The sequence below is a fragment of the Aedes albopictus genome, chromosome 2 (assembly GCF_035046485.1).
Source record: "Aedes albopictus strain Foshan chromosome 2, AalbF5, whole genome shotgun sequence".
In the NCBI taxonomy this organism is placed as follows: domain Eukaryota; kingdom Metazoa; phylum Arthropoda; class Insecta; order Diptera; family Culicidae; genus Aedes; species Aedes albopictus.
Window position 1 is genome coordinate 398,237,879 of NC_085137.1, and position 17,515 is coordinate 398,255,393.

General features: G+C 41.6%; 1 protein-coding gene across 1 annotated transcript; it reads left to right on the forward strand.

Moving 5' to 3' along the window:
• The first annotated feature begins 12,045 nt into the window (after positions 1-12,045).
• Positions 12,046-17,319, forward strand: LOC134286833 (uncharacterized). Its single transcript, XM_062848519.1, has one exon. It carries the CDS (start codon positions 12,046-12,048, stop codon positions 17,317-17,319), a length of 5,274 nt encoding a protein of 1,757 aa, XP_062704503.1.
• The last annotated feature ends 196 nt before the right edge of the window (positions 17,320-17,515 follow it).

Here is a 17,515-nt window from a genome sequence, read left to right on the forward strand (position 1 = left end):
TTTGCAAGTAAAAATTAGTGCATTTTGGATCACTGAATTCGTGTTATTGAAACTAAGAAAAGTGAATTATGATGTATTATTTCTATTATAATTATTTTATTATTATTATTATTTTCTATTAGCTTTCAACTGCTTTTTACAGAACCTAGCTAAAAAATCTAGAAAGAAAGTTATTAAGTAAATTAACTCTTCATGGCATCGAACAAAAGTTTGGGGTCACCCCTCAATATGATGTAGCAGCCAAAAGTTTAGGGTCACTATCGTAAAACATGGAAAAGTGATTTGGTGATAACTTCGTCATCTATAGTTCAATTTTAATTCTTTTTGGCTCATTTCAAAGATAATTAACTAAATTTACGTTTGATGTTTTTAACTTAACGTATTTAACGATTTTTGTACATAAAAATGTTATGTAAAGTTAACACATTTCACCACACTTCAAAAAATGAGGCAAGGTTATGTTAAGTTTAAGTATGTAAATTTATGTCTATGCAGTAAGTATCATTCATTTTGTTTCAAATAGGCCAAGAAGAAATCAAATTGAATGAAAGATGACAAAGATATCAACAAATCACTTTTCCATGTTTTACGATAGTGACCCCAAACTTTTGGCTGATACATCAGAATGAGGGGTGACCCCAAACTTTTGTTCGATGACATGAAGAGTTAATTTACTTAATAACTTTCTTTCTAGATTTTTTAGCTAGGTTCTGTAAAAAGCAGTTGAAAGCTAATAGAAAATGAATTATATTATCACTCTCTTCTTAAAATTTGGTCGACCCAATTTCCAGCGACACTGCCGTAAGTTTATGTTCATTTTTTAGAAAATTTGGCAACTTTGGGCTAAGTTTACATACAAATTTTTTTGAAAAAGTTTCTTTTAAATCATGTTCAAAGTTTCTTTGACTTATTATCTTTTTAATGAAACCTAGGGTTTTGAAATCGGATGCAAATTGGCGAAGATATGGGCCTAAAAAATGACACGTTTTTGAGGGGGCGACCCCAAGCTTTTGATCGGGAGTGTAGATGAAAACATATTTGTTGAGGTTGAACACAAATAAATAATTCACTACAGTAATGTTGTAAAATAAGACATGTAGCCTCAGTCTCAAGTCCAGCACGATTTGCACAGGCTAAGCGTATTATACATATTTTGTAATCCCACCCTTCACCACCTAATGAGTCTGGCAAGGGACACTTTTTGCCCCACTTTTGACTTCGAAACGGTAAAAATGCACCCATGTTGCTCTAACCTCTGCTCTGCTGAAGCCTTCCAGACTGAAATGGCAAAAGGTTTTATGCGACCATAACAAATTGCAGTGTTACATATAAATAATTGAAAACGTTGCTTACTTCATACAAAATGTACCGGCGAAACAGAAAATTTTCGCATTAATAGTGCAATTTTGTACCACTAAATAATACTAAAATGCTCCATAATAAATAACAAATGCTCTATAATAAAATGCAAATGCACCATACAAAAATAAATTTGTACCCATAGGAAATTGAAAATTGTTCCATAGAAAAATTAAATTGCACCATAAAAAATTGAAGTTGCACCATAGAAAATAGACGAATGCTTCATAACCATTATCCAACTGCACCATATACAATGATTGCTCCATGATTGCTGGTTTGCTCCATAAAAAATGAAAAATCTCCACAACTTTAAACATCTGCACCTCTGAAGTAGTGCAATGTAAAGCATTCCAACATTGCCCATAAATTCCATAAATTGAATAATTCACATTTTGTAAAGTGCAGTTTGGTAATAATTATGGAGCATTCATATATTTTCAATAGTGCAATTTTAACTTTTTTATGGTGCAAATTAATTTTTCTATGAAGCAATATTTAATTTACTATGTGTACAATATTATTTTTTTATGGAGCCTTTTAGTATTATTTATTGGTACACAATTGCATTTTTAATGAGAAAATTATATGTTTACCGGTATGTTTTCTATGAAGTTCATTTATTTATGGGTAACATTGCACATTTTCACGGAACATTCCGTGGAGCGCTTTTTGATTATCTATGGAGCGTTTTGAGTTATTTATGGGTGCATTAAACAGGCTGCCGACTGAAATGTCGCTGCTGGCCAGCTTGCCTCCATTCGACGTGTTGCGTGTGTAACGTAAAGCTTTTTTCTCGTTTTCCTTATGAAATCCAGCCTAACGATAACGATATGGGTGTAGGGCGAAGACGGACGCAAGAAAATTAATAAAACCGTCATGTTCAATTCTAAATTCGGTTAATTGAATGTGACACGAGCACTAATTAACGTCGACAAGAAACGCGAATGTCAGCCATTGTGGTGGAAGTTTAAATATGATGACGTAAAGAAGTTGATGTCATTCTTTAATGTGAAATAGTGTGAGTATATGTATGCTTGATTTTTCCTGTCTACGTTATTTTTAGAGCTTGATGTGCTTTCATAAACCAATGATTAATATTCAAGACTTATTCAAAGCCAAAGAAAAATCACTACCCGAATAGATTAGGATTTTGACTCAGCTGTACGAGTCAAATGTTACTTATACTGAAATTAACGAAACAGTTTCCTCCAATCAAGAGGGTGTGCCACTTTCATCATGACATTGAACTATCTGAGGTAAAACCGGCCCTCAGATTATTCAAAATACACTAGAGTTTCTACAGTTTTCTTCATCAGTACAGTAGCAGTGAAACCTAATAAAATAACAGTAATATAACGGCGAAATGTCCTCAAGACGCTGATTTTTTTTCTCTCACTGACTGGCATTTCCGGTGCGTGCGTGAGCAAGTGGTGAGGTTGGATAATGTCACGAAGCAGGAGGTACAGGAGGTAGCCAAGCCATTCGTCGTCTCGTGTTCGTGGAAATTAATTTGATAACGCACCACAGCCACACAACACCCCATGAGTAAGTAGCCATTCGGTCCGCCGCCGCCGCATGCTCGAGCAAGTTATGTTGATTGAATTAAACCATTCAAGTGCGCTTATCGTAAGCTCGTTATTGTCACTTATCTGGAATTGGCATGGAATGGTGTGGGGAAAGTGTGCTCGTTGTAGGATTGTGGATTCGGCGAATGACTTGATTTATAAAGTGCGCTCAATGGATTCAACGTCAGTGGAAGTGTGGGTTATACTTTCAGGAACATTTTTTGTTCATGTACAAATGGATAAATTTTTGTAATGGCAAACCCAATACTGCAGATTCTAGAGGATGCAATAAAAGTTTGAACGTGGAACATGTGGAACTCAAATATTCATTTACTAGTTGAACTCAGAGTATTGGATTTGTTTATTATAGTAAGGATACTAAACTATCGTGGAAAACAACAGCATGCTGAGAAACTAGAGCAATATATTGCAGATATGTACTAATCCGACCAGGACTACAAAAAGTACCATCCTAGTTAGCTCTGATGGCATACCGTCCAGCATCTGCGGGAATTGCTCTACTGAACACCTAGAAGGCACATAACGACTGCAGAAGCAGACCTCGTTGGCTTTGGTGATCAAGAACCACTCGTTAGTTGATGACTGCTGGACTGGGTATTTACCCGATTTCCATATTGCCTCCATCTGCAAACCTATTATCGTTTTCGGTAGGTACGAGGTAAAGATCCACTATGATAGCCATACCCGTCTTCCAGTTGCTGCGCTGCTTCACAGTGCTTCAGGCTTAACTCGTATCCGCCCAGCGTCCTATGTAAAGGACAGATGCCCCGAACGCCCAGCGTCCTATAAATAGGACAGTCCTTTTGATGCGTATATCTCCAGAATTATGCAAAATTTCAGAATACTTTCTTCAGAGAAGATGTTCTCCACATCCATACCTTGCTCATAGTGGACAATATAATTTGCGACAGGTTCACTAGGTGGCGTAAACAATGCTGCAAAGATTACATATTGTCACGATCTATGAGCTTCATTTCCAATGCAAAAAAAAATCCCTGGAATCTTGACTATGGTTAATAATCAATAGTTCATTTCATCGGCAGAGTTGTTAATCAATACATACAAAAGTCGATGTATGTATGATTGTATGTTTATAAGTTTGTATGTTTCTCTATTTGTATGTTTATATGTATGTACGTTAGCCATACGATTTACTATGAGGAAAATTTACCTCTCAAAAAAAAAATCGCTTGAGGTCACCCATTGATCCCTAAAAATAAGTCGTTGAATCATTTCTGTAAATACCTTTACGAGGAATCAGACCTCCGAAGACTGCAAAGCGATGCGGCATTCATGGAAAAAGTTATTAGGCCTTGCCCGATCGATAAAATGACGAGGTTTTATTATTTATTGTTATTCCTTACATGTTAAACAGCGTTGGCATGCCATTCGGTTTTCAGTCAATAATTTTTCCCACATGCCTTAGATCGCTTTGCGGTCCTCAGAGAGTTTGTTCCTCTAAATTTTCCAAAAGAAATCATTCATCGTTATATTTTTAAGGGGCAACCTGTGGCGATTTTTCTTTGAAAAAAAATGATTTTTCCCATAGTAAATCGTATGAAAACTTAAAACGGCTGGCTCTAAAATATAGTTTCTCCGATCGAGTTGAAATGTACGTATGTATAATTGTCTGCCGGAACATAGGCATAACTCTGGAATGCGTCAAGATATTTCAATCAAATTTGGCATACACATTCCTTAGGATGTGAAGGTGGTAGTATGGGTATTGGAATTCAAGATGGCGACTTAGGTTCCAAGATGGCGGTCAATACTCCAGAATATATGCTTTTTAACGGCAATGCTGCTTCGCATACTATGCAATATGGGTATCTATCGATCGGGCTTCATAAATGGATCTCAAAAATGAATATCCGTTGCCATTTTGAATTCCAAGATGGCGGCCATGGAATGGTAGTTTGATCTATAATACCATGCAATACGGGTATCTTTCGACCGGGCTTGATGAGTAGAAGTCAAAAATCGATATTTGACCATAATTTCAAAATCCAAGATGGCGGCCATGGCATGATAGTTTGAGCTACGATACCATCACAGAACAGATGTGTATCTTCGAACAAATTTGAACTTTCGAGGTGGAAGTCGTAAAATTTTCACTTGGAAAACTAGATTGGAATGAATTTCCTTGAAGAAATAAAAATCATCAAAGCGTGCCTCGATCCCGCCCTACCCGGGTAGAGCTTAATGGCAAATTTTACCATTAAAACAGAATGTTTGAATGGCAAAATGTGTTATTTGTTTGTTTGAAATAAGAGTTAAAATAACAAAAATAATAACAAAATTTTGGTAGCAGAAAAACTTAAAAATAACTTGTTTTGCCATTGCAATAACAAAGTAATGGTAAAGCATGCGGATTAAATTGAAGAACAAAATAAGTTATTATTGAGATATTGATAACAAAATAAGACCCAAATTAACTGTTATCGGTGAATAACAAAATATGACATTCTTGAGTTATTGATAACAGAATAAGAACAAATTTAGCTGTTTATGTGGCGATCAAAATAATGGTAGGTTTAGTTGTTCAAATTCAATTTTAAAATAATGGTAGATTCAGTTATTATTTCAAAGTAGCAGAAGAAAGGTAAAATGAGCTATTTCTAGAGATATAGATACGTCGTTTTACAAATTATACTCTTTAATTGTTTGAGTTCAAAATTAACATATATTGATGTGCGTCAAATAGAATACATTGCGAATCAAACGCACAGCTGAGAATCCGGATTTGTTTACTTTTGCGAGATACGTCGAATTGAAAAGTTATGCTTGAAATATACAATATAATAGTTAATGGTATATTAAGAGTAAAATATGTTATGGTGCCTAATGTTTATAAATAGTTTCTCACAATATCAAAATAATGGCAAATTTAGCTAGGAATGTAAATTATGTTATTGTTTTGATATTTTATACAATTCATTATAAAAGGTGCTAAATTGCAAGTTTTACCATGATAGTAATTTTTGTTATTGATGTGTTATTTAGCATTATTCATGAATAACATATCAATGACAAGATTTGCTATGATTGTATATTTTGCAATTGATTTGCCATTTTAAGTTTTTCATAATAACAGAAGAAGGGCAAAACGAGATATGATGGCAAAACCAGTTATTATTTTGTCCTTTGTTTGCCATTAGCCTCTACCCGGGTATGCTCGCTGTACAAAAAAGCTTGCTTTCCACCACCAGGTTCGCTAGTGTTCAGCAATCAAACGAGCGGCTCTTTTCGCGATGAAGATTCACCCCTGTGATACCATGCAATATGGGTATCTTTCGATCGGGCTTGATGTGTAGAAGTCAAAAATCTATAGGTACTTAAGAGAGTTCGACTGATATGTGTGATCTAGCTACTTTATCGGCGCTGCAGTCTTGGGGAATCAAAACGACTGTTTTAGATTTGTCCCGACGTTTCGACTCTGTTTCGAGTCTTCTTCAAAGGGAAAATTCTGACTAGTCTTTGAACAAACCGTTACCGCGTCAACAAGTGCAGTGCAGTGCAGTGCAGAAATCAAGTGAAACCAACCAATAAATAAGCTACGGTTCACTTGATAAGAAATCCGATGTACAGATACAAACAAGACACCGACAGTCCTATGTCCATTCGAACAAAAAGCGACTAGTCAGAATTTTCCCTTTGAAGAAGACTCGAAACAGAGTCGAAACGTCGGGACAATTCTAAAACAGTCGTTTTGATTCCCCAAGACTGCAGCGCCGATAAAGTAGCTAGATCAAAAATCTATATTTGGCGCCAGTTTAAAATCCAAGATGGCGGGCCATATCCAAGATTACGGCCATAGTATGATGGTTTGAGCTATGATACCATGCAATATGGGTATCTATCGATCGGGCTTTATGAGAAAATGGGTAGGGGTCATGGTAGATGGTAGGGTAGCGGGTAGGGTAAACGGTGAAGCAGACGGTTGAGTAGAGGGTTTGGGTGAAGGATAGAGTAGTGGACCCAAGCTACACACTTGGACATTAATAAGTCCCTGTAATTTGTTTGCAACTATATTGAAGCTTATGCCATTTGAACCAATCGTCTTATTAACGACTAAATTGCAACCAAAAAAGGGCAAGAGGTGAAGTCAATATAAAACATCCATTCGTGATATAAACGGTTTAATACGCAATCGAATCATAACCAAGATGCAACTTATAGTCGACTTAAAAAATAGTGACTGATTCGACAACTAGTCAGCTAGTCACCACATTCGTTAATGCCAGTTATTATGCATCAACAGTTTCGTTCATGTGATTAATAAATTGTGTGCATAAATATACCGCAAATTAGGCTGACCGAGAACGTCAATTTATGTGCCGTTCCAGATTTATCGGTAAGTTACGCATTTTAGCTCCGTATTCTCAACGCGCCTCAGTCTACTTATCATTTGGCGAGTGAAAATTTAGGCATTTGTGGTAAAAATTAACTTGCCATATTGCTTTGGCGGAGTGCACTTCAGCAGCTTATTTAATGGATTTTATGGGTCCTGAATTTATGGCTGAAAATTAATTTTAGAATTTAGAAAGATACTATTTGCTGAATCATGTCTATGAGAATCCGTATTGACAAAGTACAACAATGCTGCACGTGGTAAACGGAACCGCCAAACTACCAAAAATTTGATTCGTTTGACGCAATCCTATAGTTCGGCACAATAAGTCAACATTTGAGTGAATCGATTAAACTCACGTAAGGTAAATTGCCTTTACCTCTAACTAAAAATATACTCAAGAGTAGGTAAATTCAACCCAAGACCCCCTTCATTCAACTCAAGTTTGGGTAAATCTACATTTACCCAAAATTGGCTTATTGGCCTCAAGGACCCCCGGTAGATAGACGCATCTCTGTTCATTTACGACAACATCTGTGGGGGAGAGAGGAAAAACAACCTAATTTTGGGTAACTATTCAATTTGATATACTCATTTTAGGGTAAAATCGACCCAATATAAGGTAGTTTGAATTTTCCGTGTAGGACATAAATAATCAAAAAAGCAGACACTTGGACGTGTACTTCCCATTTACGTCGACAAGAGGCTGTCCATTTATTACGTACAGAAAGTTTCACGTTTTTTTGTAAAAAAAATGTAAACCCATTGTATTTTTTTTTTTTTCGTGGGAAACTCCTAATATTTTTGTACGTTACGTTAGATTTCTCAAAATCCCATATATTCAAATCTTCCCAGTGGTAGGTACCAGTCGTTCAGTACTGCGAAAATGAGGCAGAATTTTGTTTTATTGGGTCAATATCATACTTCCAATCGGATTTTTTTTTTCTATTTTACCACTTTAATTTTATAAAATTTGGAATATGTCGATTAATTTATGAAGAAAAGGTTACATTTTATTTGTACATGATTTCATTATTTTTGAAACATTTTGGTTTTTTTTATAGTGCATTTTATATTTTTTGTGATCACAAAAATATTTTGCCGCACATTTTGGAACTTCTTTCTCTCCTGTCAAAATTGTTCGTTATGTTCTAAATAAGTTCCAGGTCAACATGATTATAACATTCAGAATCAATGTTTTGGTTGATTTGGTTTGTAAACGGTTGTAACTAAGATTCGTTGAAACAATCAGATTATACTTCAGTTACAAATTGGTTTCGCAAGTTTCGACTAATGATGACGTTTGTTTTCATTTTGTTAGTTGTTATAAAACTGTAACACCTCAGTTTCGCATTAACAACAAGATTTTAATAGGTTTTAATTTTGTTTGTTTCATGAAAACTCAATTGTAACATGTTTGCAACGATGATCATTTCCATTTTAGTTGCAGGTGCTACTTGGGGAGGCAGTGGAGTAGAAGGTTAGGGTACATACAGGATAGGGCAGTGGGTATGGTAGGGGATAGAGTAGAGGGTAGGCAGATGGTTGGGTGGAAGGTTATGATAGAGCGTAGGATTGAGGGTTGGAATAGAGGGCAAAGAAGACAGTAAGGTAGAGGCTAGAGAATAGAGTGAAGAATTGAGATGAGAATAGATGAGCTCAGGTTCTTTTTCGAGATACCTTCAGGAATTCTTTCCAAGATTTTTTCAGATTCCTTTTCCTTTTACATTCCTTTCGAGAATCTTCCCATCTTTATTTCCGGGATTCCTTCAGATATTGCTTCCGAGATTGCTGTACGGAGTGCTCTGGAGTTCTTTTCAAGGATTTTGACAGGGCATGCTTTGGTTTTAGTTATTCTTTTCTGCATTCCTCCAAGGATGTGTGCTGGAATTTCTTCAAAGATTCCTTCCAGGATTCCTGCTGTGGTTCCTTAAGAGGTTCCTCCCGAAAAAAAAAATATGAAAAAATATAGATTTCTTCCCACATTTTTTTTTTTCAGGCAATCCTAGGTCATAGAGACATCTTCTATGGTTCTTGCAAGAATACCTGCTCAGCTTCTGGCCGGCATTACTGTCATGATCTCTCCAAGGATTCCATCAGGTATTCTTGACGGGATTCCTTCAGGGATTTCTGCCAGAATTGCTTTAAAAAATCTTGAACGGATTCTCTCAGAAATTTTAATTACCATTCTTTCATCGATTTCTACTGAAATTACTACACCGATTCATTTTAGTATACTTTCGAAATGTTTTAGCGCAACATAGGGATTTTGATCCCATTCACAGCTCCACATGAAAACAAAGTTGTTTAATACCTAAATTCACAACGAAACGTTCGTTTTCGTCCACTTTTTTCATCTGTATCAGATACCTTATTGCGTGAACTTATTGTTAACAGTGACAACTGTTGGTGTTTCAACATCCAAAGGAAATGTTTTCGGCCTTGACAGTCTTCAAACGTTTGCGAATTTATTCTTGAACCTCGCTTAACGCTTCAAGATCAATTTGGTATCAATTGCTAACAATCAATTTCATATCACGTAAACAATATTGCAAAAGAACTACAATTCACTTAAAACAATAAGATTGAAAAATTGATCCACGAATTTCATCTAGTCCACGTCTATTTTGGACACAACCTGAATTCAATTCCTGGCACCAGAAGGCTCTTACATTGAGATAGATGTAGCTTTAGAATAACGACCAAAATACTCCGATTAATATTTTTGCCCACCAGATCATAAAACGCCAACACAGTGCAACGAAGAATTCTTTCTCTGTGGTTGTGAAATACACACATATTTTCCTGTACTTTCCCAAGGACGAAGACAACCGTTTGTTTACAATTTATTTACCAACGGACAAAAACTGCATTCTGGAGCAGTGAAATCCAGCTTTGAAGTGTCACAGAGCGTTTGTGGAGTGTGAATTGAAGGTCAGTTCAATAAGTGAATCTGGGGAAGTAAAAATTGAACGGTGATAAAGAACGATTCGACTAGCTGCTGCTTTGGTGCGATTGCCTTCGGCATACACAAAACAAGAAAAATTGTGAATGTGAATTGGAAACGTGAAATTTTGCGTGATTATTCGATTTTCAGTGCATTTGAGGCTGATTATTGATCGTCTGCATCTTTGTGCTTCAATCTAATGCGTCTTTGGCTAAAGTAAGTTGTAATATTAAAGATTCGCTATTTTCCATCTTATATGACGGGAATTAGCGCATTTGTCGAAGTAAATTTCTACTCTACATTTCCAACCAGTTGATCAAAATTGATGCAATTTTGCTATAAAGTAGTGCTATAAACTGGGTCTCCAGTTAGCCTAGTGATTAAGGCTATGGATCGCCAATCTGGAGACAGCGGATTCGATTCCCGTTCCGGTTGTGAAAATTTTCTCAACTCCCTGGACATAGAGTATCATTGAACTTGCCACACAATGTACAAGTTCATGCAATGGCAGGCAAAGAAAGCCCTTCAATTAATAACTGTGGAAGTGCTCAAAGAACGCTAAGTTGAAGAGAGGCAGGCCAAGTTCCAATGCGAACGCTTTAAAGTGAATCATATCTCCATACGATATTTCATCATTACCCTTATTGTTATTGTCGGAGTTCGAGGTAAGCGAAATTGAGCAACCCCTCGGTCATCGGCTACCAATCGCCTACTACCATTCTCCAAATTTTGTTGGCTATATATCAGCGCGGGAATGTGCCTGCGATTTTGATAATTATTATATAAAACAATAGGTTGGCCTTTTGCTGCACACTGCAGTGCCCATTTGATTTAGTTCGTAAGAAAATTGCTATACGGGCAGTCGCGTCAAGTACGATTTTCTCTTTTTGTATTTTGTAATAGTTTAAGCTATTAGATTAATAAAACGTTTAGTGTAGTGCAGTGTTTCTCTAAACCGCGAGTTTTACTGTGCTACGCCGAAAAGACCGCGAGAAACGGTGCAGATTTCACCAAGCTGGTTGGCATCGAATCCACCCCCGCAATTGTCCCGGATAGCACTGCGTTTGGCACATTTTTGGAGGCCAAAACCCAGGGAACCAGTCCAGCTATCGAACAAGTGGTCCTTCGAGCCGGATGGTTGAAGGAAACCCATCCGGTAGGACACCAAAGGTCTACGGTTCGCCAACGCAGTCACCCAAATCCCATTCAATTGCGAGCTAAGGGGCGCCATCTTATTTGAAGGCGTCGGTTCCAGTTGGCAGAATTTTGTTCAATACAAGGCATATCACTTGCCTTTAATAGGTGAGTGAATTTCCAACAAAATTACTGTCCATCTCTCGGTACTGCTCGTGGTCTTTTTATTGGATTAGGTGGAACGATTAATTATCGTATTTCGACGACGACGACGACGCCGGCTATACGTGCACCCACCGCCCGGTATCAAATAGCAGTTTTCCTACCCAAGGTCCGTTTGTGGAAACGGAGCATTTTCCCACCCACCGGCACGGCACGCCCTGGCTGGTGATCGCTGGCTCGCACATCAGATCGGAAGTGATTGGCTGTCAACTTACCAGTGTTTGCTGAGCATCCTAACCTCATTGAAGATCGTCCATCCGCTTGGGTGATTTAGCCGCTACTGCAGTAGCACCCCATCGCCACTGATCATCGTTGCTGATTGTTCGTGGAGCATCTTTAAAGAAATAATCAAGGCTCGATTTAAGAGCTAACAGGTAATTAGCTCTCCAAGCACTTTATACTCCCCAAGCTTCGCTACTTGGTCTTATTTTTCGAGGGTCATCATGTCGAAACGGAAAATACCACTGCGGACACTACAGGCGCGACTCCGAGGACTACAAACGACGTTCACGAACTTGTACACGTTCATGGAGAAATACACGGCCAACACGAAGCCTTTGGAAGTCTCCGTGCGACTGAACAAGCTGGATTGCCTGTGGGATCAGATGAACGAGGTCATCGACAACATCGTAGCCCACGACGATTCACCCGACGATCCCGAAGCCTACGTGAAAGATCGGCTTGATTTCGAAAACCGATTCTTCACACTGAAAACTTTCCTATTGGAAAAGAACGAGCCGGCACAAAACACTCCGTCTACTTCTACCCCTATTACCTCCTTCGGTTCTACCCCTCACGTACGATTACCGCAGATCTCGCTTCCCAAGTTTGGCGGTAAATTAGATGAATGGCTCACGTTTCGCGACCTTTACACCTCGCTTATCCACTGGCAGGTGGACCTCCCTGCCGTAGAAAAATTCCATTACCTTCGAAGCCAATTAGAAGGGGAAGCATTAGCCGTGATCGATTCTCTCCCTCTTACCGCAGCAAACTATAATGTGGCATGGGATCTCCTCACACAACGGTTCACCAATTCCAAGGTTCTGCGGAAACGTCAGGTACAGGCCCTCTTCGAGCTGCCTACGGTTAAGAAGGAAACTGCATCCGAGTTACAGTCACTCCTGGATGCCTTCGAGAAGACTGTAAGATACCTCGATCAAGTCGTCGCCAACAAGGCGGACTACAAGGATCTGATGTTGGTGCATGTATTGACATCTCGGTTGGACAGCACCACCCGGAGAAGCTGGGAGGAACATTCGTCCGAACAACAAACGGACACCCTAAAGGACCTCACGGATTTTCTCCAACGTCGCTTAAGGATTCTGGAAGCTCTCCCTGGCAAGGCGCCGGAACAGAAGGTGGAACTCGGACATACCAAACTGCCAAAAAAGGTTTCGGCGGTAAAATCCTGCAACGCTACGTTCCAATCATCATCACCGAGCAAATGCATCGTCTGCCCAGAGACACACTTGCTGTACCAGTGCCCTCAGTTTCTGAAAATGGCAGTTTCGGATCGGGATGGAGTACTTCGGAGCAATTCGCTCTGCCGAAATTGCTTTCGGCGGGGTCACCAAGCAAAGGATTGTTCGTCTAAGTTTTCCTGTCGGCACTGTAGAGCGAGACATCACTCACTCGTGTGTTTTAAGGGGAAGGTAGCCGAAGTTAAGACGAATGAGAAACCCGAGTCAACCACTACTACATCGGAATCAAGCTCAGAACCAACTACTTCAAAGGTCGTTAACCTGGCAACGACCGGAGCGAAAATTTGCAACACAGCCACAGCGTCAACAACGGGTGTCGTTCTACTCACTGCAGTCGTGGTGCTGGAAGACGACAAGGGCAACAAGGTGCATGCTAGGGCGCTACTGGATAGTGCAGCCGAATGCAATCTGATTAGCAGACGGCTACGGAAAATGCTGGTTGTCAAGGAGGAAGCCAGTACGGTCGAGGTTATTGGTATCCAAGGGGTGGCATCCAAGGTCCAAGGAAGGGTTACAGTCCTGGTACAATCTCGGGTCACAAACTACAACCAACCAATGGAAATCTACGTGCTTCCAAAAATTGCGGCACAGGTGTCTACCGCGGTGGTCGATACCAGCATGTGGGACATACCTAAGGGGATTCAACTGGCGGATCCGGATTTCCTCAAAGGAGAACGAATCGATCTTCTGCTAGGGGCGGAATCATTTTTCGAGTTCTTCGTCTCTGGTCGCCGCATTCGGTTGGGTGACAATCTACCATCTTTGGTCGACTCCGTCTTCGGATGGGTGGTAACAGGCAGATATTCGGTCAGCGGTCCAATCCAATCTGTCCTGTGTGATGTTGCGGTCTCCAGTCGGCTCGACGAAATTCTCGAACGGTTTTGGAAATGCGAAGAAGTTGGGTCGGAGAATAACCATTCTCCTGAGGAAGCCAGATGCGAAACCCATTTTGCGCAAACGGTGCGGCGAAATGTGTCTGGTCGATATGTGGTGTCATTGCCCAAGAATGAGGAGGTTTTAGTCATGCTGGGCAGTTCCAAAACGATCGCGGAAAGGAGGTTTTTGCAGTTGGAGCGGCGATTGACTAGAGATGAGAAGCTACGGGAGGAATACTGTGCCTTCATGGTCGAATACGAGACTCTGGGACATATGCGATTGGTTGGAGACACCGAAACGGAAGAAGGTCGGTGCTACCTCCCACATCATCCAGTTGTGAAGGAGGATAGCACAACCACAAAGGTGAGGGTTGTATTTGACGCTTCGGCTCAAACAGCGTCAGGATTTTCCCTCAACGACGGGTTGCTCGCAGGTCCTGTGATTCAGGACGATTTGCGGTCGATAATACTGCGAAGCCGGACTCGTCAGATCATCCTAGTGGCCGATATAGAAAAAATGTTTCGGCAGATAGAGGTCTGCCCGGAGGATTGCCGTCTTCAATCGATTTTGTGGAGGTCGAGCCCAGACAAACCGCTAGCTACATATGAACTGTCCACCGTAACCTACGGCACCAAGCCTGCTCCTTTTCTTGCCACCAGAGCCCTGGTGCAACTCGCCACGGATGAAGCGGAGGAACTCCCGCTGGCGGCCAAGGCCGTCAAGGAAGATTTTTATATGGACGACGCCATTACCGGTGCGGATGACCCGATTATTGCCAAGGAGTTGAGGATTCAGCTGCAGGAACTACTACGAAGAGGAGGATTCGTCCTGCGGAAATTCGCTTCCAACTGCGAATCAGTCTTGGAAGACCTACCAGCTGAAAATCGGGCGATTCAGACGACGGACGGAATTCATTTGGACCCAGATTCGACGATCAAGACGTTGGGCTTGGTTTGGATGCCCAATACCGACACTTTCCGGTTCAAATTTCGAATCTCCCCGATAACAGAGGATGCCGTATTCACCAAGAGGAAGGTTTTGTCAGAAATTGCCACTCTTTTCGATCCCTTAGGACTCGTCGGCGCGGTGATCACAAAGGCAAAAATCGTCATGCAACTACTGTGGCGCCTGCAGGATGAAAACAATCACCAGTTGGCATGGGATGCCAAGCTCCCTCCGAAGGTAGCAGAAGAATGGGTCCGGTTCTATCAACAACTTTCTGTATTGAACGAGCTTCGCATTGAGAGACTGGTCACCATACCGAATCCAATCAACATCCAACTACACCTGTTCTCAGACGCTTCCGAGAAGGCTTTCGGCGTCTGCGCCTACCTACGGAGCGAAGATGCAGAAGGAAGGATTAAGGTTGCTCTACTATCGTCGAGATCGAGAGTTGCACCCTTGAAGGCTCAATCAATCCCTAGGCTTGAGCTCTGCGGTGCTCTACTAGCATCGGTACTATACACCAAAATCAAGGCTTCGATCCGCTTCACTGGAGAATGTTTCTTCTGGGTGGACTCTACGACCGTTTTGCGGTGGCTACACGCCCCACCCCTAACATGGGCTACATTTGTGGCAAATCGCGTATCGAAGGTGCAAGCATCCACGGAAAATTGTCATTGGCGACACGTGCCCGGAGAACAGAATCCGGCAGACCAAATTTCACGGGGAATCTGGCCGGAGGAAATTATCGACAACCAGCTTTGGTGGGAAGGACCCGCCTGGCTTCGGACTAGCTTGGAAAATTGGCCATCACTGGAAGCTTTCACTTCGGAAGGGCACGAGGAAGAACGGAGGCGAGCAGCGTGCGTGATTACTGCATCAGAAACTTCAAATTTTTTCGCGGAGTATCTGGCACGGTTCTCCAGCTTCACCACCCTAATCAGGACAACGGCCTATCTGCTACGTTATCTGCATAATCTTCGATCGAAAAGGGAACTTCGACGGTCGGTTGCTTTCCTAACTACGGAGGAATTGCAGCTGGCGGAAAATTTCATCATTCTCCGCGTCCAACGAGACACCTTTCATCGCGAGGTCAGTGCACTCACTAAGGGGGAATTTGTTCCACGATCTTCACCTCTACGTTGGTATCATCCATTCGTGGCAGATAATGGATTGTTACGAGTTGGGGGTCGAATAGGACAAGCGAAGGAACCCGAATACAAAATCCATCCAATAGTACTACCTGCTCGTCATTTGTTCACCAGGTTGCTGATGCGCTATTACCACCATCGTTTATTGCACGCTGGACCACAGTTGATGCTGAGTACTGTTCGGCTTCGGTATTGGTGCCTCGGTGGACGAAATTTGGCGAGAGAAGTCTACCATCAGTGTGTGCGATGCTATCGCACAAAACCAAAGGCAATTCGGCAGTTCATGGCGGAGCTGCCCGCATCCCGCGTTTCTCCAACGCGTCCGTTTGCAACAACAGGAGTGGACTACTTCGGTCCAGTATACGTTCGGACGGGATTTCGGCAGCGAGCGGTCAAAGCATACGTGTCAGTCTTCGTGTGCTTTTCGACCAAAGCGGTTCATTTAGAACTGGTCACCGATTTGTCGACCGCGCGATTTATCCAGGCACTACGGAGGTTTGTGTCACGCCGCGGGAGGTGTGCCAGCCTCTATTCGGATAACGGCACCAATTTTGTTGGCGCCAAAAACCAGATGATGGAGTTGATTAACCGGCTGAAGTCCAAGGATCATCACGATGCCATAGCGAAGGAATGTGCCGAAGACGGAATGGCATGGCACTTCATTCCCCCCGGCGGGCCCCACTTCGGCGGTCTGTGGGAAGCCGCGGTGCGATCGGCGAAGGTGCACCTGTTACGTGTGTTGGGAGATATGGTGGTGTCCTACGAAGACATGGCTACGCTTCTCACCCAGGTGGAGTGCTGCCTGAACTCCCGGCCCTTAACCCAGCTGTCCGATGACCCAGAGGATCTGCAGCCATTGACCCCTGGCCATTTTCTGGTAGGTTCGGCCTTGCAAGCCCTACCAGACGAGGATTACTTGCAGACGTCGGTCGGCAAACTTCAGGATTTCGCAGCCATTCAACGAAGACTCCAGGATTTCTGGAAGAGGTGGAGAACTGAATACCTGGTACAACTTCAAGCTCGCACCAAGTGGTGGAAACCACCTGTTGACGTCGCTGTGGGCAGTTTGGTCGTGATTCGGGAAGACAACGTTCCACCCACCCGGTGGAAAATGGGCCGCATCATCGACACTCATCCAGGTCCAGATGGTGTAGTCAGGGTCGTTTCATTACGGACGGCCAACGGAACCAGTACACGCCCAGTTTCCAGAATATGTGTTCTACCCGTACCGATCTCCACGGAGGCGGGACCAGCTGAAGATAACTGAAACTCCTGACGTTTCAGGGAGGCGAGGATGTCGGAGTTCGAGGTAAGCGAAATTGAGCAACCCCTCGGTCATCGGCTACCAATCGCCTACTACCATTCTCCAAATTTTGTTGGCTATATATCAGCGCGGGAATGTGCCTGCGATTTTGATAATTATTATATAAAACAATAGGTTGGCCTTTTGCTGCACACTGCAG